The sequence below is a fragment of the Erythrolamprus reginae genome, chromosome 2, assembly GCF_031021105.1.
Source record: "Erythrolamprus reginae isolate rEryReg1 chromosome 2, rEryReg1.hap1, whole genome shotgun sequence".
Lineage (NCBI taxonomy): Eukaryota > Metazoa > Chordata > Lepidosauria > Squamata > Dipsadidae > Erythrolamprus > Erythrolamprus reginae.
The window spans coordinates 190,026,558-190,048,857 of NC_091951.1; the positions used below are offsets into that span (position 1 = coordinate 190,026,558).

General features: G+C 41.5%; 2 protein-coding genes across 7 annotated transcripts in view; one reads left to right on the plus strand and one right to left on the minus strand.

Moving 5' to 3' along the window:
• Window positions 1–18,414, plus strand: part of ASB8 (ankyrin repeat and SOCS box containing 8) — a 29,867-nt gene extending 11,453 nt beyond the window's left edge. For all 4 annotated transcript variants that reach the window (XM_070740891.1, XM_070740887.1, XM_070740890.1 and 1 more), the window contains exons 2-5: window positions 2,413–2,573; window positions 14,425–14,529; window positions 15,494–17,175; window positions 17,310–18,414. In XM_070740891.1, coding sequence (XP_070596992.1) covers window positions 2,457–2,573; window positions 14,425–14,529; window positions 15,494–16,123 — 852 coding nt within the window. In that variant the 5' untranslated portion in view covers window positions 2,413–2,456 and the 3' untranslated portion in view covers window positions 16,124–17,175; window positions 17,310–18,414. The remainder of the gene's footprint in view (window positions 1–2,412; window positions 2,574–14,424; window positions 14,530–15,493; window positions 17,176–17,309) is intronic.
• Window positions 18,415–20,992: 2,578 nt separating this feature from the next.
• PFKM (phosphofructokinase, muscle) overlaps window positions 20,993–22,300 on the minus strand; it is a 71,039-nt gene continuing 69,731 nt past the window's right edge. For all 3 annotated transcript variants that reach the window (XM_070740896.1, XM_070740894.1, XM_070740895.1), the window contains exon 23: window positions 20,993–21,706. In XM_070740896.1, coding sequence (XP_070596997.1) covers window positions 21,559–21,706 — 148 coding nt within the window. In that variant the 3' untranslated portion in view covers window positions 20,993–21,558. The remainder of the gene's footprint in view (window positions 21,707–22,300) is intronic.

The window sequence follows — 22,300 nt, forward strand, 5'->3', positions numbered from 1 at the left end:
ATATTAATAATATATTTATTTATTTAATTTATTTATTATTTAGATTTGAATGCCGCCCCTCTCCGCAGACTCGGGGCGGCTCACAGCAAGATACAGCAAATCATGACAAATCCAAATAAATTTAAAATATTTAAAAAGGTTTAAAAAGAACCCCATTTACTAACATACACACATACGTATTACAAGGCTTGGGGAAGTAAAATAACTTTGCTTGGTGCTAGAAAGATTCTAAAGTTAGAACTGGGTATGCTTCACTGTGATCCAGAAGATATACTGTACTTAACATTGAGAAGATCTACTGCCAGGCAACCAGTTGTCAGATTTTAGCCTCAAAAGGCCCTACAGTAGGCCTTCAAAAATGGACTCTTAAGTTGCTTATAGGAATTAGTTGAGTCTATCATCTGTACCTCCATAACTGTTTGGTTTGGTTCTGCAACCTAACAAGACAGACACAGACTTCAGAGTATAATCAGAACTTCATAAAAAACAATTGCTACCAACCTGCCTTCCACTGAGGACCTGTATACTGCATGAGTCAAAAAGAGGGCCGTGAAAATATTTATGGATCCCTCGCATCCTGGACATAAATTGTTTCAACTCCTACCCTCAAAGTGAGGCTATAGAGCACTGTACATCAGAACAAGAACATTTTCCCCAAACACCATCACTCTGTTAAACAAATAATTCCCTCAACACTGTCAAACTACAGTATTTACTAAGTCTGCGCTACTATTAATTTTCTCATCATTCCCATCTCCTTCCACAAATGACTGTATGACTGTAACTTTGTTGCTTGTATCTTTACAATTTATATTAACTGGTTCCTAATATGACTTGACTGCTTATGTGCACTTGGACTATCCTTAAGTGTTGTACCTTATGATTTTTGATGAACTTATCTTTTATTTTATGTACACTGAGAGCATGTGCACCAAGACAAACTCCTTGTGTGTCCAATCACACTTGGCCAATAAAATTCTGTTCTGTTCTATTCTGTTCTGACTGTGGTCCCAAACTTGAGAAGACTTTTAAAGGTTAGTTTGAGGCTGGAAATGAGTTGGCAGTCTGTGGAGGTCATGCCAAAGGATGTAGTGCAAACAGTTATGGTTCTGTGGCTGTATTTTGTACTAATTGATGTTTCAGAATGGTCTCTAAGGATAGTCTCAGTTCAGTAATCTAATCAAGTCTCTGCTGAGTTGAGTTCATCTCCCGGAGTCCTTATAGAGACCTTTCTTAGCAACAGTTTTGAAGTAGTTTTCCAATGTCATCTACTGGGATTTATTTATTTTTCTCAATCTACATCTGAGGTTTCTTGTCAGTCTCCTATGGAATCTGTCCGCCTATCTGCATACCTATCTACCTATGCAGCTGTGAGATTTGTAATAACCAAATCTAATCCTACATAGCTTTCACTAGTTTCAGTTAGGTACGTTGTTAAAGTGAGGCCATCAACATCTGATTAATAGTTTGGTATATCTCATACCATTCTAAATTAGGAGGACGAGCTTTGTTTGTATATTTGTTATTGAAGCTCTAGGACAGGGGCAAGCAAAGTTGGCTCTTCTATGACTTGTGGACTTCAACTCCCAGAATTCCTGAGCCAATCATGCTAGCTCAGAAATTCTGAGAGTTTAAGTCCACGTGTCATAGAAGAGCCAACTTTGCCTGCCCCTGCTCTAGTAGGACCTTCAAGGTCCATTGTAGGGAAATCCATTGTAGGAAAGACTGCTGGAAATGTGGCAGATATAATTGTATTCCTGGTAGCCTAGAAATAGTGAACAGTTAAGAGTAAAAATAAATAATCCAACCAAATTATTTGGATTAATGTTCTTATTTTCATAATATTTCAGATTTTATTCTCAAGATATTGTACATCAATTTGCTCTCTTTATTTCAGGGCAATTAATCCATTTTGCATGAAGATTAGAATAGCAATACCAATAGCACTTAGATTTATAGCAGTTTACAGAGTCGGCATGTTACCTGCAACAATCTGGGTCTTGGCACTTTAACAAGCTTGGAAGGATGGAGGGCTGAGTCTGTTGGCAATCAGCAGTCAGCGGAAGTAGCCTGCAATACTGCACTCTAACCACTGCGCCACCATGGCACAGAACATCTTTCTCTCTTAATAATTCTCTAACATTAATCCTCTAATGTCTATCAAAACTAACTGATTATCTGAATGGATTAATTTGGAAGATATGTTTTTGTTGCACGTGTACCAAGTAAGTTTGAGCTACTTCCTAAACCTCAAGTTGTTCTTGATTAATTTTTCCTCACCATCAAAGGTTAATGAATGCAACAATCTGACGATATTTTTAATGCTATTACCATATATCTTGCTGGGATTTCTACATAGTCTTTTTTTTAATGTATTTTTTAAAAGTTCTTCTTTTGTGTGTACTTCTTCAGGCAGCTTGGAGCATGTAAAGTAACTGAGGAAACTGAACTCCAGTATGTGGTATATTATGCAGAGCATCCAGAGTAAATATTCTTTGTCAGAGCGCTTGATCCGGACTATAGCAGCCATCCGATCTTTCCCACATGATAATGTTGAAGACCTAATAAGAAGGGTAGGTGAAAAAACCTAAGACAAGTTTATAGTTTGTTCATTTTTTAAAATTCTGGGAGACCGAATCTGACTTTATTTGTGTTGGTTGCAGTTTTAAGTAATGATTCCTTTGGAGTTACTTAAAATCCCCTGTTCCTTCCTAGTAAATTAAATTTATCTGGTTTGATCGAGAATGTATACACGTCCTTTGCAAATGCAGTTACTACAGATAGTGCTTCACTTACAATCATTTATTTAGTGATTGTTCAAAGTTACAACAGCACTGGAAAAAATGATGACTGTCACTCATCCTGGATTCTTTCTCTTGATCATATCATATATCAGAAAGAAACTGTTGGAAACAAGATTTTGTATCCCAGGGATTGCCTATAAATAGTGTTTTTCATACAGTGTTAGATGAGTTCTAAGATCAGATAATTTCTGTTGAGACTGAGATCGTAATAGTATAACTCTTTTAGCATTATTTAATTCATATCCCTGAACTTATTTCTCCATCCAAAAATCTTAGGAATTTAGAGAAATTTAAGGATTAAAATAAGCTTTTTTAACTTATGTGGTACGTATTACCTATTCTTATATTGACCTTCTCCATATTGGCATTCCCTAATGTTTATTTGTGGAAGATGCTAAGATTTTTAAAAATAATAATAATAACAGAAAAAGAAAAACACAAAAGAAACAAAACACAAAAATATATCCATTGTAAAAATATAACAGATGCTTAAAAAGTGAAAAAATTCAACAGAAAAAATGCATAGTATGTCATTGCAATAGTAAGAGTTACAATTCTATGTAAAATTATATAATAAAACATGCAAGTAAATACACATACACACATATACTTATAGTAAATACGAGTGTGTGTAAATAAAATTCCTATCTCACTTTTATGGGTGATCTGTGTCATCATATGCATATTTCTATGGTTACATAAGTGTATTCTATTTTTAATATGCTTATATCCTGTTTTATCCTACTGCTTTTTGTCCCATATTTCATTATATCTTTCTGTTGCATGTCTACAGGGGATCCATAAGTAGCAAGTGTAATCAGGACTTAGTTCCTTCAGTAAATGGGGCCATAAATTTATCATTCCATTACTGTTGTATCAGTCTGGACACAGAATCCATTTATTTTGTCTAGTTGTCAAATTGCATACAGTACTAGATATATAATTCAAAAGAATATTAGCCTCTGAAAAACTGAGCTTCGATCATCATGCTTGTTTATTGCTAGATATTATTGCTAGATTTATTATTAAATACTAGAAGCCAATGATTAGTGCTAACTTTCCAAGTTGGGCAACTTGGAAGATACATATATTTACAGCTTTCATTGGATGGATAGTATTAGGATTTAAATAGAGTAGACCTTTAGTATTTTTGGAAACAGTCCTAGTTAGAAAGCTATGGAATGGAATGTCTATATGCAAAAAGATTTGATCCTTTTTTAATTGGCTTTTTGGGGAAACCCAACATTAAAGTTTGAGAAAAAGATGGTGATATGGAAAAATTGGATGAAAATAGAGACTTGACTTTAGACCAATTGTTACCACGATAAGGATTAATTTTTAACATACTTGTGCTAAGAAATAAATATCATCTATCAAATGTAATTCAATGGCAGTATTTACAACTATTGTACAACATTAGTTTACGTTAGTTAGTTAAATATTTTCAACTTCTGAGACATCTGAGGATACTAGAACAATTAGTTAAAATCTTTTTAACACTAAAAAGACTACTATTAGTTTCTATAGATTTGATTATCAATAAATCAATTTAATATACAGATATTAAGAGGAGTGGAATAAAGGCTTACACTGTAAATAATTAGATGCTAATTAGATAATTAGTATCTTCTATAGCAAGAGTGTTAGCAGACATTAAACTACAATTTAGACAACAAAGAATGATATTTAGAATTTATTAGAAGACACTAAGTTGAGATTACAGCAGTTTTGAAACAGCAATTGATTTTAGGACTGTGGGAAGAAGACTTCAAATAGCCACCTTCAACCTGGTTGCATCAGATAGTCATACTTATAGGAATTTCTGGGGATTGTGGTCTCAATCCTGGAAAACATTGTGGTGGAAGTTCAAGTTAGCTCTCTTGCAAGAGAAAGATGTAACCTTGGGTTGTGAAGAATGTCACTTTAAGGAAGAAGTGTGAATAAACTAAGAACTGAGTGAGAGAGGCAGCAGCAGCTAGTATCTAGTAGCATATCTTAAATTTGGTAGATCTTTAAGAAGTTGTTGGATTTCTAGCATCATCACGTGCATCACATTTCAGGAAGCGATGGGAAAATAATCTAAAAATAATACCATTTTAATGTAAATAGTTTTCTGAGTCTATTTGCATAACAGCTAATATTGTAAAGTTTGGTTTTTAACTTTCTTCTTGGGGGGAAAATCCTGAAGATTTTGTCATGGAATTAGCAGCTCCAGAGTTGGCAGCTCCAGAATTGGCATGGAAACAGCTTCCCTTTGTATCATGGTCCAAGCTCTGTTCATATTTCCTACTGTTGTTACTGCAGTATAATGCCACTCAACAGTAGGAAACAGTCATCATGTCTCTTCCTCTGCCTCTGTGTAAGAAAAACAGGAATATAGGAGATGTTGCCTCAGAAAAGGCAGCAGCCATGTAACATTATATGATGTTTTTGAAGCGGGTAGGAATGTGCTTGGCTGAGTATATAAATATTTTTTGAAAAGAAGATAGAAGTTTAAATTGACGGTAATACTATGATCTGTGCAACTGTATTTTTTTTAGTTGTTTTTTTTAAATTATGCATTTATCGACAGAAGTTCCAAGAATTGCTCCAATTGCAGAGATCAAATTGCCTGGTCCCCATCTATTTCTTTTTGTCACAAATTCAGTTGCAATAGTATTTCTAAGCTATTTTTCAATCTACCAAGGCCCCCAAAAGAAACCACAATTCAACAATGCAAACTACATTTTAAAATGATGCACAATCAAATTAAAATCTGTCTGAAGCCCAACAAAACACTGTGCTTCTAGTTACTCGCCTAAAACTCACTGAAGATAAACTCGCTCCCTCAAAAATTTTACATTTGAAAAATTACTATAGAAAAAGTATAATCTTGTATACTCCTGAATGTCCTCCAGTTGAGTAATTTGATGCCTTCTATATACACTAGAACTGTTACTTGTCTGCATTACCTTTCCAAGTTGCAGTCCTCAGATCTTGGAGATTATCTTATGGGGGGGAAATTTGCATTGAAGAATGGTTAGGGAGGGTTTTAAAAGAAGGTCCACAAGGCTTCTTGCCAAACATGCATGGCTTTATAAATCAGGGAGTTAAAGGAACATGACTTATTCCAGTTAGAAAGGAGATCATTTATAGTATTTTTATCCACGTTTTTCAAGTTTCTGCAAGCCAGGTTTTTTTTCCCTTCAAAAGGTTTGAATACTTCTCAGTGTCATATTGCAATAGTCAAGCAGTTTCCAATTATACAGCTCTTGCTGGTGTTGAGATGCTTGATTAAGCTTGATTGATATTGTCAGCTGCTTTGCTATATAAGTTGTTTTGTAAGTAGTCAGGGAGCTATGGGGAGTCAAGATTGACTCAAAGGTACCAAAAAAGAAAAGACCTTTCCTATCCTGATACTGTCTAAATTTAGTAGACTATTATAATCCACAGAGAATGTGCTGGTATAGCTCAGAATTTCTGCCATTGCTCAGTTCATCTAGACTAGAACAAGGGCGTCAAACTCAAGGTCCGTGGCCGTCCTGAGCTCAGTTTTCACTGGCGGAGGGTTGCAGGAGGCTGTCACAGCCGGAAATGGAGCTTGGGAGCCCGTTAGCCTATTTTCTCTGGCAGAGCACTCGGGCTGTTTAAATCTGCCGATCGACTTCCTCAGAAACCCGCGATGAAGTGAAGCCGCAGTAGGTGAAGCGCGGTATAGCGAGGGACTACTGTACATCTGGAAAATTCAGAGATTTGAATATCAGAAAATTATGATCTTGTCCTAAGAACTTCAACATTTCTTGTACTTCTCTACTACTATATTTTTCAGAGTATAAGACGCACCGGAGTATAAAATCACTTAGATTTTAGAGGAGGAAAACAAGGAAAAATGTTTTCTGAACCAAATGGTGTAGTAATATATTATTTAATAAAATACTAGTGTAGCAGAATACTTTTTACAACCATGTGCACTTTTTACAAACTTCAAACTTGACAGCTTTAAGACTTCCTCCTTCAATCAAGCTAGATGGGGTAATTAGAAACCAAAAACACACCCATTTTTACAAAAACCGGGGCATTTTTCACCACCACCACCCCCGCACACACAAAAATGCATTGGGCAAAGGGTCTGGGAAGTCTGCAGAGAGCTGCTGGGGGATGGCAAAAATGCCCCCATTTTTACGAAAAACAAGCCGTTTTTCACAAAAATGGGGGCATTTTTGCCTTCCCCTGTCCCCCAGGAGCTCTCTGCAGGCTTCTCAGACCTTCTGTCCACCCCATTTTTGTGAATGCAATGCGGGGGCGGGGCTTCAGGAGGCCAAAAATGTCTGTATTCGGTGTATAAGACGCACTGATGTTGTTTCCACCCTCTTCTCCGTACTGAAGGAGCGGGTCCAGCAGTCACATGGGTTGCTCACGTCCAATCCGATGGAACTGAGCCTAGTATTAAAAAAGCTTGCCGGATCCGCCCCTTCCCCAGAATTCGCTCAGTTCGCATATCCTGCGGTTGTATTGTGATAGCTCGTTCAACATTCTAACACCTTCCCTTCGATCTTTCCTTCAAAAAATAGTAAGATTATTGCCTTTATTTATTACTTGCACCATTGCGCCAGCCGTTTAAAGAAAAAAAGAAAAAAAGCGGCTCGGTTTTGTCCCTTAGGAGAAGTTGCGGTTTCGTTTTCCCCCGGCGGTTTTGCCGGTTACGATTCCTGCGGCCGCTAGTGGATTCTTCTAATCCCTTGGCCCGGAGGTCCTGGTGCAAGTATTTATCGATTTCATTATTGCTTATTTATCGTATAAATATATTTAAGGGCTTAAAAAATACCTCCTGCGGAGTGAGACGCCTTCCAGTCTCCTGGACTTAGTCGATCGCTTTTCCCTTAAGAAATTCTACGGAGCGATCTTTTCGGCGCGAAGGCCTTCGCGCCCTTTTTTTTAAAAATCTAGGCCTCTCGTGTTGGCCTCCTGCCAGCCGCGTAGGCCTCAGTCCACCGCGTGGATCCCGGAGCGGGCCTTGGGGGTCCCAGGCTAAATTCTCCACCGGCTAAGCCTCCAACCAGAGTGCCTTGGTTTACTTAATTATTAAGTTTAGGGAGGCTGGCCCCGCTGGATTTGGGGGCACGAACTCTGGGTTTGCCCAGATTGTCCTCACTCTTCAGCAGCTTCGAGGCCTCGAAGCAGGATCCATTCCTCTTGGGAAGTCCTTGAAATTCTTCTCCTTATTATTTAATTATTGGCTCAGCCTTGTCTTCTGTTAATTGTCAGACTATGGCTTCTTTTCCCAAGAGAGGCACAACTAAAGGTCCCAGAGAGGCCAGGCCTACTGGCGATGAGATTACTAGCATCCCCCAGGCCTCTTCCTCCTCTTCTCCAGGGGCCCGCCCCCCGACCAAGGTCACCAGGGCCGAGAAGAGAAGGGACCTAGCCCTACAAAAAATTCATGACAAATCAGCAAAACGTTTGAAAGTGCAGGCCCAAGTAATCAGTAGTCAAGACCCCCCAGAGGCCTCTAGCCTGCCTCCTTCTGGGGTCCCTGTGTTATCTCTGGATGAGCCAAACCTAGACAGACCCCAACCTAACCTATGGGGCATAGGTCCAGAGGAACCAGATATTATTGAAGATTCCCCCCAGCCAGGATCCTCCCAGGCCTTTAGGGATTCTTCTGCCATTTCTGCTGATATTTCCAATTTACCTCCTGAGTTCCAGTCTATTTTTGCTGTGCTGTCCAAAGCCATTGATGCCAAACTCTCCACCATCAATGCGCTTCCTCTACCTCTTCCTCCTTCTCGTCCCTCCCGCCCCTTGGGTTCTTCCCCAGCGGTCAGAGCTCCTATTCAGGATGATTCAGATTCCTCCCAGGATGAATACGAGGAGATGGAGGATGATGAGGACCCTTTCCAGGGATTATCTGATGATGAGGAATCCCAAATAAAGGTTCCCCCTCCAGTTACTATTTTCCCCTCTCAATTATTCAAATCTCTTCTCCTCAAAGCTAGAATTTCTACGGGATTAGCGGCCCAGGAGAAACAAGCCTCCACTTCCACTGATCCCCCGGAGGAGAATTTACCTTACTTCACAGAGGAACAGGAGGATAACGAGGTAATTCCTATGCCTAAATTGTTTAAGGATGCCTTACTCAAACAGTGGGAATTTCCAGCATCTGGCCTTAATCCCTCCACCAAGGACAGAAAGTTGTACAAACTTTCCTCTTCCTATGAGGAACTTCTATCCTTTCCTAAACCGGATGAACCTGTCAAGATTCTTCACTCGGCAGCGGCTGTGCCAGGAGAGGCGGAGGAAGTCCTCCGCCCAGAGGACAAGCGCATTGAGCAAATGCTCAAAAGGGGATTCACCTCTGATTCCTGGGCCATTAAAAGTTCTGCAGCGGCTTCCTTTTTTTCCAGAGCCATGCTGCTGTGGCTTCGCCAACTGCAACAGCATATTCCTCCCGATGACTTGAGAGGTCAACAAGACTTCAACAAGGTCTTTGCAGCTGCCCAGTACGTGGCTGATGCCACTTTGCAATCTACTAGATTTTCTGCTAAGTCTATTGCAGCTTCTACAACGGCAAGAAGACTCCTTTGGATTCGCCCTTGGCAAGCGGGAGTTCGCCAAAAGTGGCAGTTATCCCAGGGCCCCTTGAAGCGCGACCTGCTCTTCGGTGATCTTCTGGATCCACTCCTCACGGAAACCACGGACAAGAAGAAAGTTTTGGGTCCAACCACTAAAAAGGCTACCAAAACGCAGTCCTTTCGTCGCCCAGGGCGCCAGCAAGACCAAGCGGCGTCCTATCAGAGGTCTCCAGGTCAGTATTCCCCCCGCTTTCGTTCCCAAGGTAGGAACTCCAGGGGTAGAGGTTTTCGCTTCCAAAGGGGAGCTTCATCTAACAGGGCTTCAAAGAAACCTAGATGGTAACCTTTCCTCTATTCCCATAGGGGGTCGCCTAGCTCATTTCGCCTCTAATTGGCGTTTCACCTCCAAAGACCCTTGGGTCATTGACACTGTTCAAACAGGTCTTCTTTTAGAATTTGTTTCTCCTCCCCCAAGACGTTTTATTTCCTGCCCTTCTCCCAGGTCATCCTCTGATTGTAACCGTATGGAGGAGGCCATTTCTCATCTATTGTCCATCAGAGCCATTCAACCGGTCCCTTCCGATCAGAGGGGCCTAGGTTTTTACTCCATTTTATTTATGGTTCCAAAGTCCTCCGGAGGTTGGAGAGCTATTTTGGATTTAAAGAAACTAAACCTATTCATCAAATATAGGAAGTTTAAGATGCACTCCTTGCCCTCTATTTTAGCCGCCATCCACTCGGGAGTTTTCATGTCTTCCTTGGACCTCACTGAGGCCTACCTTCACATTCCTATAGCCAAATGCCACAGAAAATTTTTTTACGTTTTTCCTTTCAAGGCAGGCACTTCCAGTATAGGGCGATGCCTTTTGGCCTCTCCTCGGCCCCTCGGGTCTTTACAAAACTCTTGGGGTCCCTGGCGGCCTATATCCGGGCGTTTCCCATTCACATTTTATGTTATCTTGATGATATTTTGATTCATGGGAACTCCCTAGAGAAAGTGAAAACAGACCTTTCTGTTACCATGTCAGTCCTTCAGGACCATGGATTTTCCATCAATTTTGATAAAAGTCATCTCCAACCTTCCACATCCATTGCTCACCTGGGATCCATTATTGATTCAGAATCCTCCCAGGTGTTTCTCTCTCCCGAGAGAAAACTCAGTATAGTGGAGTTAATTTCTAAGATTTTATCTAACTCTTCAGTATCCATAGTCACTCTATCTTCCCTTTTGGGGAAGATGGTGTCATGCATAGGCATCATTCCCTGGGCTCGCCTTCATGCTAGGGAACTCCAGTGGCTCCTGTTACCTTTTCAGAGATCGGGGCACAGCAACTCAAATCGACGCATTGTCATCCCACTGAGTGTTCGCAGATCCTTCAAGTGGTGGAAGTCTCCGGCCATGGACAAAGGATCCCCGTTCAGGTGCCCGGATCAATTTGTCATCACCACAGATGCCAGTCTATCGGGATGGGGCGCCCACGCCCAGGGGATGATAGCCCAGGGCACGTGGTCCCCGGAGGAAGCTTCCAGGCCAATCAATTGGCTAGAGTTAAGAGCCGTTTCCCTGGCGCTGAAGCATTTCTCTCCTCGCATTCCCAACCGGCACGTTCTCATTCTCACCGACAACATTGCCACAAAAAGCCATATCTGCAGACAGGGGGGCACGAGATCCAAGGCTCTCATGAGGGAGGCCCTCAAGTTGGGCCTTTGGGCGGAAAAACATCTCCAGTCGCTCCTAGCCGATCACATCTCCGGGAGTCTCAACGTCCAGGCGGATTGGCTATCCCGAGCAACGATAGACCCAGGAGAGTGGAACCTCCATCAAGACCTGTTCCATCAAATCACCCTCAGATTCGGCCTACCAGTCCTGGATCTCTTCGCGACCAATGCGAACGCCCAACTCCCTCGCTTCTATGCCAGATTTCCATCCCCGGGAGCGGAAGCAATCAATGCCCTCCGGAGTCCATGGCCTCCAGGCCTACTCTACGCATTTCCTCCAATTCCAATCCTCCCGGACGTGATTCACAAGGTCCTCACCGAGAGGGCCCGAGTAATCTTAATCGCCCCTCATTGGCCCCGCCGGCCCTGGTTCGCGGATCTCCAACAGCTGTCCGTCCAGGACCCTTGGCGACTCCCCGTTTCGGGGGATATGCTGCGGCAGGGGGCCTCTTTCCATCCAGACCCGGAGTGGTTCCACCTCACCGCCTGGCTGTTATCAGGAGAGATTTAGAACTGCGTGGCCATGACCCCGATTCAGTGGAGGTCATCTTAAAGGCCAGAAGGGGCTCGACCAATCGAATTTATGACCACACGTGGTCCAAGTTTCACCAGTGGTGTCTACAGGAAGGTTTCTCCCCTCTGTGCATCCCCATACACAGAATTATTTCCTTCCTTATGCAAGGCTTCCATAAAGGGCTTTCCACCAGCACCCTCCGGCGTCATCTGGCAGCCATTTCATCTGTCCTGGGGGGCCCCCGCAGACAGCCTCTCCGATCCTTCCCTGAAGTTCAGGAATTCCTCAAGGGCATAGCCAACCTCAGACCTTCCAAGGTCCACAGGTATCCATCCTGGGATTTGCCACGGGTTCTCCATTCCCTCACGCAGGCTCCATACGAACCCCTAAAATCGGCATCCCTCAGGTACCTATCCTTTAAGGTAGCTTTCCTGGTGGCTATTACCTCTGCCCGACGCATTTCGGAGCTGGCTGCCCTCTCAATCAGGCAGGACCTTTGTCAATTCCATCAGGACAAGGTAGTTTTGCGACTGGACCCCACCTTCTTACCCAAGGTCAGTTCCATGTTCCACAGATCTCAGGATATTGTCCTACCTTCCTTCTGCCTCCAACGAGACCATCCCTTGGCAATTAGATGGCACACCCTGGATCTCATCAGAGCGCTGAGAATATATATCCAACGCACAGGACCTTTTCGAAGGTCAGAAGCTCTTTTTGTAGCCTATCATCCCAGAGTCATGGGGGCCAAAGTGTCTTCAACAGTACTGGGCCGTTGGATCAGAGGGACTATATCTAAGGCCTATGAGTCGGCCTCCCTCTCCGTTCCAAGGAACATCACAGCGCATTCCACCAGGAGCGCGGCCACCTCAGCCGCTTGGGCGACTCAAGCCCCGTTGGAGGAGGTCTGCAAAGCAGCCACTTGGGCCTCGCCAAATTCCTTCATCAGGCACTACAAGATTGATTCTTACGCTTCAGCGGACGCTGCCTTCGGCAGAAGGGTACTCCAATCCGTTATCTCACACGATAGCAATCTAATCCCACCCTAGGGACCATCTATTGGGTATGTCCCATGTGACTGCTGGACCCGCTCCTTCAGTACGGAGAATAGGCGTTGATTGCTTACCTGAACGCCTCTTCTCGTACGGTGAGCGGGTACAGCAGTCACTTCCCGCCCTTGTATGTGTCTTCTTTTACTTTTCTATACCTTTCTTCCTCTAACAATGAGAGTTGAACACTACAGAGCTTCACAGCTGAGCCTAGTCTATGGATTCGCGAATTCTGGGGAAGGGGCGGATCCGGCAAGCTTTTTTAATACTAGGCTCAGTTCCATCGGATTGGACGTGAGCAACCCATGTGACTGCTGTACCCGCTCACCGTACGAGAAGAGGCGTTCAGGTAAGCAATCAACGCCTATTTTACGGTGGAAATACGATAATTCCTGTTTGTCTTTTACAAGTAGAAAAATAAAATAAAAGCTTTTGTTTTACAATTGCTGTAGCTCTTCATGCAAAACTTTCTGCTGATTTCCTAAAAAGTGTAATGTTCTTGAAAGATCTATCTCTGATACTGTCCTGCCTAATACCATACAGTATTCTTCCGATTAAATGGAAGATGGCAGTAGCAGCAGTAATCTGAATTTCTTTTGCATCTCTTACTTTAGTTGGCACTTTCCTTCCTCATTCCCTTTCTCCGTTTCTGTGTATTTCTTTCTTCACTCTTAAATTCACCTGATCTGGCTTCTCTCACATTAGAAAGAAAAAAAATAGTATTCTGCCAACTTTCTTCTTTTTCCCAGGGACTGATCTAAGACTGTCAAAGAACTGTTTTAGAAAGGCAACATGTGGAATTTCATCAGGAGGGAAAGTGTTCTGGTCATGCATGCAGTTTTTTATTAATGGAAAGTCTTTTTAAAGCAAACCGGGTGTGTGTGGGAGGAGAATGATTACCTTAAGGGATGTCCTGATTTGAGATTAGAAAAAGTAGGATTGGATTAGTAGGAGAAGGAATGGATCATTTCTAATTCTCTAGACATGCACAGTCTCCTTTGTATAGGGGATGAGGTATATGTAAATAGGTATTGTTTTAACTGGAGGTGAGGGAAATCATAAAGCAATTTGTGATGGAAGAGCTAGACTGAAGTTCATTACTTTTTTTTCTAAATTGTAATCTAAGAAAGAAATAAGAAATAAGTTGAGAGCTGGTTTGGTCTAGTGATTAAAGCATCAGACTAGAAACAAGGAACTGAATTTTAGTTCTGCCCTTAAACATGAAGCCGGCTGCGCCACCTTGGGTCAATCCCTTTCTCATGCCCCCAGGAAGGAGGAAGCAAGGACAAAGCATTTCTGAAAAACCTTGCCAGCTCTTGTCCAGGCAAACTCTGAGAACAGGATTGAATGGAAGGGTTAGAAACAGAAAAGAAGTAAATTATACTTAACCAAGCTAAGTTGTAAATCTATTGGCAGTGCACCCTGTAAAAATATAAAGACAATCCTGGTTTTTTTATTTTCCTAGCTGTCTTAAACAGAAGGACCAGGCCTTGTTGAATATGTCATAGTTGAATATCTGTCATAGATGCCACTATGACACTACTATTATTGAAATGTTGAGACACTAGAAAATTAACAATAAACACAAGGAGCCTGATGATAAACTAGCTTTTTAATTTCAGTCTGTGTATTTCGGTTCATAAATTAAAGCTGCCCAATCACTCCTGCTTTTAAATAGCTAGTTGATTGTGTAACAGTGTTGTAACGGTAATGGCTGGTGGATTATGTATATGATGAGAGTATCCTTCATTTGTTTCCCCTCTGTTCTTCTTTCCCCTCTGTTCTTCCAGGGAGCAGATGTCAACTGTATGCATGGGACGTTGAAACCATTGCATTGTGCTTGCATGGTGGCTGATGCAGATTGCATTGAGGTGCTGTTGGAAAAAGGTGCTCAGGTAAGAAGCAGCACAAGCCTTTTGGAAAACTAATTAAGCCAGTGGTTATAACCAGATTTATCCAATACTTTAATGGGATTCATCAAATACGTAATGGTGTAAAATTAGATGGTACTTGATGGTGCTATTGCTATTGAGTTGAAAATGTTACATATTCGCAAAGGCCAAAACTGGGAGGTAAAATGCTCCAATGTGAAAAATCTTTCTGAATAATAATACTTTGCCCTGTTGTACCTAAGGAGGATGTATATAAAGAATCTCATATTCTCTTGAGATTTTATCCCGGCCATTGTTTTCAAATGGTGTTTTTGTGGTTATGTGGTTATGTTGCCACAGAATTTTTTTTAAAAAATAATTGGCTTCCAAGTATGTTATTAAACAAATCTTATAATGGGACATCTCAGCCTCTTAAGAGATTGATTCTATCACACAAATCACCATCCTGTTGTGGAGCCAGAGACAGGGAATTTAAGAACTGCCTATGCTAGGCAAGGATTAATCCCTCCTGGGATTAACAGCTAATCAGGTGCCCCTATATAGAGATAGGCATAAATAATAGAGAACAGTGACCTATCAGAAAGATTCTATTTATAAACATATAGACAGGATACCACAGTAATTTCTTTGCTGATTTTGGAGTTGTGATCCAGATTAGTCAAGAAAGAAGATCTGTATTTTGAGAAAGACTGTTGTACTGTACAAAGTGCTTGAACTGAATGAAGGATCCCTCTATCCCAGAGGTAGGCAAAGTTGGCTCTTCTATGACATATGGACTTCAACTCCCAGAATTCCTGAGCTAGCATGATTGGCTCAGGAATTCTGGGAATTGAAGTCCACATGTCATAGAAGAGCCAACTTTGCCTACCCCTGCTCTATCCCATTATTGAGCATATTGGTCATCTTTTAATATAGCTCTTAATCACACTGAAAGCATCTTTCTCCCTCCTCCTCCTGTTTTTTTCAGGTCAATGCCCTCGATGGCTACAATCGAACAGCCCTCCATTATGCAGCTGAGAAGGATGAGACCTGTGTGGAGATCCTTTTGGAATACGGGGCAAATCCCAATGCACTGGACGGCAATAAGGACACCCCGCTGCACTGGGCTGCCTTTAAAAACAATGCTGAATGCGTCCGAACACTTTTGGAAAGCGGGGCCTTTGTCAATGCTCTGGATTATAACGACGACACCCCTCTGAGCTGGGCAGCAATGAAGGGCAACCTGGAGAGCGTCAGCATCCTCCTGGAGTACGGAGCTGAGGTCCGGATAGTCAATATGAAAGGGCAGACCCCAATTTCAAGGTTAGTTGCTCTGCTGGTCAGAGGACTTGGCACCGAGAGGGAAGATTCCTGCTTCGATCTCCTTCACAGAGCCGTTGGACACTTTGAATTGAGGAAAAATGGTGCGATGCCCCGCGAGGTGATGCGAGATAAGCAGTTTTGTGAAAAGCTTACCACGCTGTGCTCTGTCCCAGGCACCTTAAAGGCGCTCTCGCGCTATGCTGTGCGCCACAGCCTAGGTATGCAGTTCCTACCAGACGCAGTGAAGGAACTGCCTTTGCCAGAATCTTTGAAAGAATATGTCTTGCTTAAATGATGGCTTCCTCTTTATTTTCATAGGGTTGTACTAACCAGCACATTGGTGGGCCTGGCATTTCATCTTCGCGGCGGTAGCGTCAGCACAGAATAGATTTTGCAGATGTAGTTCCAGGGGTCAGCTGGTGTGATATCAGTGGTTTTGTCCAGTGTTTTCCCTCAGCTTTTCCATTTGCTATGGTATCCTTCTGACCTTTTTTTAGTGAAGGAGGCTAGGAAAGGGCTTCTGGTTTCTTATGGCCACAAGGCCCAAGTGAAACAAACCTTTGTTCCACCTCCTAAAGAAGACCACTTCCTAAATCCAGGATTTGACTTCTGTTCTCTCTGAAACATTCACAGAGCCAGTTGTCTCCTAGCACCGCATAACAAAGTTTGGCTGAAGAATGGAAACACTTGCTTCCTTTAAACTCATTACGTGCATCAAAGCATTTGAGTAATCCAGTCTTCCTCTTAGTTTTAGGCTCTCCGAAGACAGGCTGTCCATGCATTTCATATTTTTTTTTGTTTACTGATAAATGATTTCCTCTCAGGAATGTAATGGCTTAATGAATCTTAATAAAGAAATCTGGTAAGCTAATTAACTCCTGTAGAGATTAAGAGCTGTTCTCTTTTACATTAGCTCCCTTGAGATTCTCGCATCCAGCTGCAGAGATGCTCAGAAAGACAAAAAATCTTTTTGAAAACCAAGAACGGAGCATCGCAGCACTTTTGGGAACTGAAGTCGAAAAGATTCTTCAAAATGGGTGTGAATATGCATTTGGCTATTCTACTTCTTTAAAAAGCCACATGATTCCAGAGTACCCGTTTGCATTAAGGAGATGCCTGCCAGGTGCTTTGGATTGAATTTAAGTGCACAATTGATGTGTCTTTAGCACAAATGCACAATTCTTCAGTTTTGCTTGGCTAGGATGAGCCCAGGAAAAGACCCTAGTTTGTTAAGGAGGCACTGCCAGGAGTCATGTGCATGCCAATGTGTGTGCACACCCTTGCTCCAGGGCATCATTTTGTTTTAGGATCCTGAGTGCTGCAATTTCTTAATTTGGATGATATCTTGTTGCTTTAGACCAGTGTTTCCCAACCTTGGCAACTTGAAGATATCTGAACTTCAACTCCCAGAATTCCCCAGCCAGCATTTGCTGGCTGGGGAATTCTGGGAGTTGAAGTCCAGATATCTTCAAGTTGCCAAGGTTGGGAAACACTGCTTTAGACCATCTCTGCTTATATCACAGAAAAAAGTAATAGAAATCTAAGGAGGAGGAGGAGATGATGAAGTGTGTTGCTTCAGCCTGGGTGAGAAATTTGTGACAAGATAAGGAGACGGACCAAGTGAGGAAGGAACAAACATCCTACAATGAAAAAAGATGCGGGGTTTTTTAACTAGGCTTTTTGTTTATAGTACTGGTTTGTATGTGTGATCATAAAAAGTAGCATTCAATTGTTGCCCTAGCTGAGGAAATTGAAAAAAGTAACTCGGTGCTTGTTCTGGAGGCATACTAATGATCATGGCAGTTTTGTATCTTGCATGGTGATGAGGAAATCTTTTCTGCCCGTGATGAATGCATTTACATATTTTATTCACAGCTTTGAAGCTTTCCAGAATGTTCTTTCACTTCCTGTACTTTGTAACTCCAGACAATGCTACTAGGCTCATATGGAGCCTAGCAACAATGGAACTATTTAATATCGTGAGCTTCTGGTTTGCCAGTATATTCTTTATTATTGTACATTTTAGTGTGCCCAAGCAAAGAAATGGCAAAGAAAGTACTCACTTTTTAAAAAGTTAAGGCATCTTTCAAATGTTTGAATGGGTTTTCCCATTCGACATAATTGCCGTACAATTATGATTGTAATTCTCTTATTTTGTGGCAGGCTTCTGTTGCTTCCATTGCCTTGATCTGTTTTAATTAAAATGAAAAAAATTGTGGGTGGAGGTTTGAAAAGTCAAATTTATTGAGGCCTATATCTGCCATTTCTTAAAAAGGTGTTCACTGTAAAGTTGTAGACGTGTAAAACTGTACAATTGTTTCTTTTACAAGTAATTCTCTTGGCTTGGGAAAATGAAGCAGCATCCTTGTGAATTCAGGGAAGCTGAAAATACGGTCCAATTACCCCCTTTAAGACATTTGGAGCTTTAAGTGCCAAGAGCCTCACTAAGCAAGATCAATGGCCTGGGTGTGTGGCCACTGTAATTATAACTACTGTTTTATCTGCTAATCAGTTGGAATTGTAATTTCTGACAATAAACCTCTTTTGGGGGGAGCTATTCTCCCAAGATTGCAGTATTGGTTCTCACATCAATTCCTGGAGTGTCTTCTTTCTGCTCAGGATAATATCCTCGCTTCCATTTTGAAGAAGGAGGGATAAGAATTAGAACTCTAAGCAGCCATCTTGAAAATTAGGCAATATGGGAATAACTATATTGATTGTTGAAATACATTCTAGGATTCTGGACTGTGGAATCTACTTGACGTGAACAGATCTATCATCCTCTTCCAGATGTGTTTCCTTTCCTATTGCTCAGGCGAATTAACAATAATAGAATATCACAGCCTACACCTTTTATACAGAAATAGGGAAGTGAAAAAAATATTATCCACAAAAACATCTGCATTGGATAGTTGGTTACCACAGCTGAAATATGTGTTTTTGAAGTTTACGTACATATATTGCAGGGGTCTCCAATCTTGGCAACTTTAAGACTTGTGGACTTCAACTCCCAGAATTCCTCAGCCAGGAAAGCTTGAAGTCCACCATTTTAAAGTTGCCAAGGTTGGGGACCCCTGATATACTGAACAAAATGGGTCTTGTTTTATTCAGTATAAGAATTGGGACACAACCACTTGTAGGAGAGGAGGAAGGAAGCTAAAGACTATCTTGTTTCTTTGCCTCACAAAATCTCTCTAGGGTTCAGATTTTGGTTTAACCAAAACCCGGAAGCACCACTTTTCAGATTTTCTGCTGAACTGCAGTCGGACTAAGATGATTTGGTAAACATTTCAAAACAATGTTGTTCTTTGTTTCACACACACAACTCTCCCCCAAATTCCAAATGAATAATTCAGTATGAGATGGTTCTGTTTCCTCCTGGGTCTTCTCCTCCATATAGATCTGGACCTGCTTACAAGAAAAATCATGTTGTAAGCTCAAAGTACTCTTTTTAAAGTGCTTGATTGTGGGGGAATACTTTGTTCAGTGTGCAGATGACTTGGATATTAAAAGCTTCTTGATTAAAATTTACATTGTACTGGAGAGTTTTCATTCTGTTGTTTGTTTCATAGGAACACTTCATATGGTTATTTTTCTTCTTCTTGACTATCTGCAAGTTGATCGATTTCTTCCTCTTTAAGTCCTTATTTTTATATTCATGAGGTAGGCCAGCTCACATTCATCAGATGTGTGGGCATACTGATATCTCAATAGTGATTTCTGATTATGGAATTTTGAGAATTGAAATCTAAACTCAGGGATAGATGAATTAGGTAAACTAGTTCAATGATGATAATTAAGGGGATTTCACCAAAGCAAAAACAATATGAACGGGCCATATCGTGTGCAGGGTAGTTTTAGTGAAAGAGGCTAAATAATAGGGAGATCCTTAATAGAAAAGTACCAATCAGCAGCTGGATTTTGTTTCTAAAGTTATTGTAAAGGTATTTTGTAGGCCTGCATTCAATATTAACTGATAATAGTAGATAATACTGCTGGAGAAACCCACAAGGACTTTTAATCATAATGCTAAATTCCCCCTCTTGTAGCTGTTCTTTTCCATTCATCTTGATTACACACTAAAGCCCACATAATATTGGTGGCTCTCCTTTATTTTCATCCACTGTTCAAATGTTGGGGGTTTGTTTCCCTGTTTGCTCCCTTGAGCCTGTTTTTAGGGTTATCCAACATAGGTTCCTACTCTGCTGTAGGTTTTCCAAAGTATTCAGGAAAGTTCCATAGTGATAGTTCCATAAATACTATTGGAAGAAAGTTGTGAACATTGAACTTAACCATGCTAAAATAGTCTGGTCCTTCCTAAATTTAACAGTAGATAGTAGGGTGTCAGGAAACATCAAACATGGGCTGGTTTGTGTAACTCTGAATAGCCCAGGAAAATTAATGGATTACCAGAGAAAAGAATATCCACTGCAACTAAACTGCCCAAGGAAGTTATTCTCTTTTGGTAAAAGGTTTAAGCTTGGAATTCCACATGTCCATTCTCCCACTTAAAACAAAAATCATGATTTCTGAAAGGGCTTTTTCCTGTTGTATCTTTGGAACTTTTTAACTCCGCTTTTATTTTTAGATCATGACGGCAACCATTCTGTTCACACTTTAATCTTATGGTAGTTGCTTTGTGAGAACAATGAAAATCCTCTAAACTAGCCCACTTGCTTACTAGTCCATAGAGATTTTAGTCGTACTTCCATGTACAAAAATGACCAAATGTGCCATTCTGCCAATCTTCTGAAAGCCGTTTCTAAAACGACATGTTCACTCAGACGCTGCTTCACAAGAGCTGCCCCTGTATAGGCTTCACCAATTTAATGCCTACAGAAGCATTCACCCAAAGAGCAAAACTCTCATCCTTGTAGACACATAAACTGTCTGATTCTTCTTTGTGGGTTTGCTTTCCTGTCATATGTTTTAAAAAACACGTAGAGAGAATTATTATGTGCTGCCTATGCATTGTTCCCTTTAAATCAATCTGAAGCTTGCTATGGATAAAGGAGGAAAAATGTGATTGGGAATGGAAGAGAGCAACATGATATAGTATTCAGCAATGACTAGCCAGGCAGGGTCCGTCACTTGCAATACAGAGAGAATGGAGACAATTCAAATGAAATAGGGAGCAGAGATATTACAACTTCTAGTCAAATAATTCCTGTTTTTTTAAATTTTATTTTGAGCACTTGGATGAGTTGAATCTATTTTGGGATTGGCATTCAGATGAAAAGTTTTAATAATAATCCTGTCCAGTTTGAATGATGACCGGATGAAAAAAATTCTATTGTAAGTACATTCCTGGAGCAGCAAATTGCCTTGGCTAATCCTTCCGAGATTGACTAGGAAAATCTGGCAGCAATAGTCCATTCCACTCTGGAGAAAGAGGGCCTAGAAGTATATGACTATATAATACTGATAAACCTAAGAGTGACCAATTACCCAGAAGGAAAGACCAGCAGGGAACCTACCATATTTAAGCTGCCTTGAACTTTCCAAGAAAGTAAACAACTGGAAAGTTTTGCCAAGTATCAATCAGCTATGGTGTGATGTAATGATATGCCATTTATAATAGGCACATGGCTCCAATTACAGTACATAACACTAGATGGAAAGCTGCATGCTAACCTGGGGGAGGAACCGAGGATTTGTAATTTATTTAGATGTCTCCTTATATGCCATGACTGAAAAGGGAGGGACAGCTGCACCTGCTTTGCTAACTGTTCACAGGGCACCTTCCCCAGATACTCTCTTTCGCGTGATGTGCTCCAAGTGGGCTTTCTCTGACGTGTCCAGCTCGATCTTGTACTTGGCTAGAATCTTCAGGATGGGACGAAGCTTCAGCCACCACTGCGTTTTGGGGATGCGGTGACTGTCAAAGAAGGATAAAGGTAAGGTCAGTATCTTCATGGCAGGGTCATCCATTCCAATGCAACATATTTGGTGCCTGCAGCTACTCTGTCTTTGAGAGTTACCATATTTTTCAGAGTATAAAAAGTGGCTGGAAATTTGGATGCGTCTTATACTCCGAATTTAGCTTTTTTTCCCTTTTTTGCAGCTTTTCCCCCCAGCCTTAACTAGGTGCTAATGATCTTCCTGGCTTCCTACTCCCTCCAAAGTAGGTTTTTCCAGCCCTAAGCCTTTGCAGACTTGTTTTCATTCCTACACCCTCTGAAAAAGGCTTTTTCAGCCCTTTTCAGGGGATAAAACAATGTGCTGAAGCTGAACAGACTAAGGACGCTAGTCAGATGAATACCTGGTAGGTAGATCCCCCCCCCCTATTTTCCTCTCCTAAAAGGAAGGTGTGTCTTATACAGTCGTACCTCTACTTACGAACTTAATTCGTTCCGTGAACAGGTTCTTAAGTAGAAAAGTTTGTAAAAAGCAGCAATTTCCCCCACAGGAATCAATGTAAAAGCAAATAATGCATGCAATTGGGGAAGCCCAGGGAGGGTGGAGGCCCTGT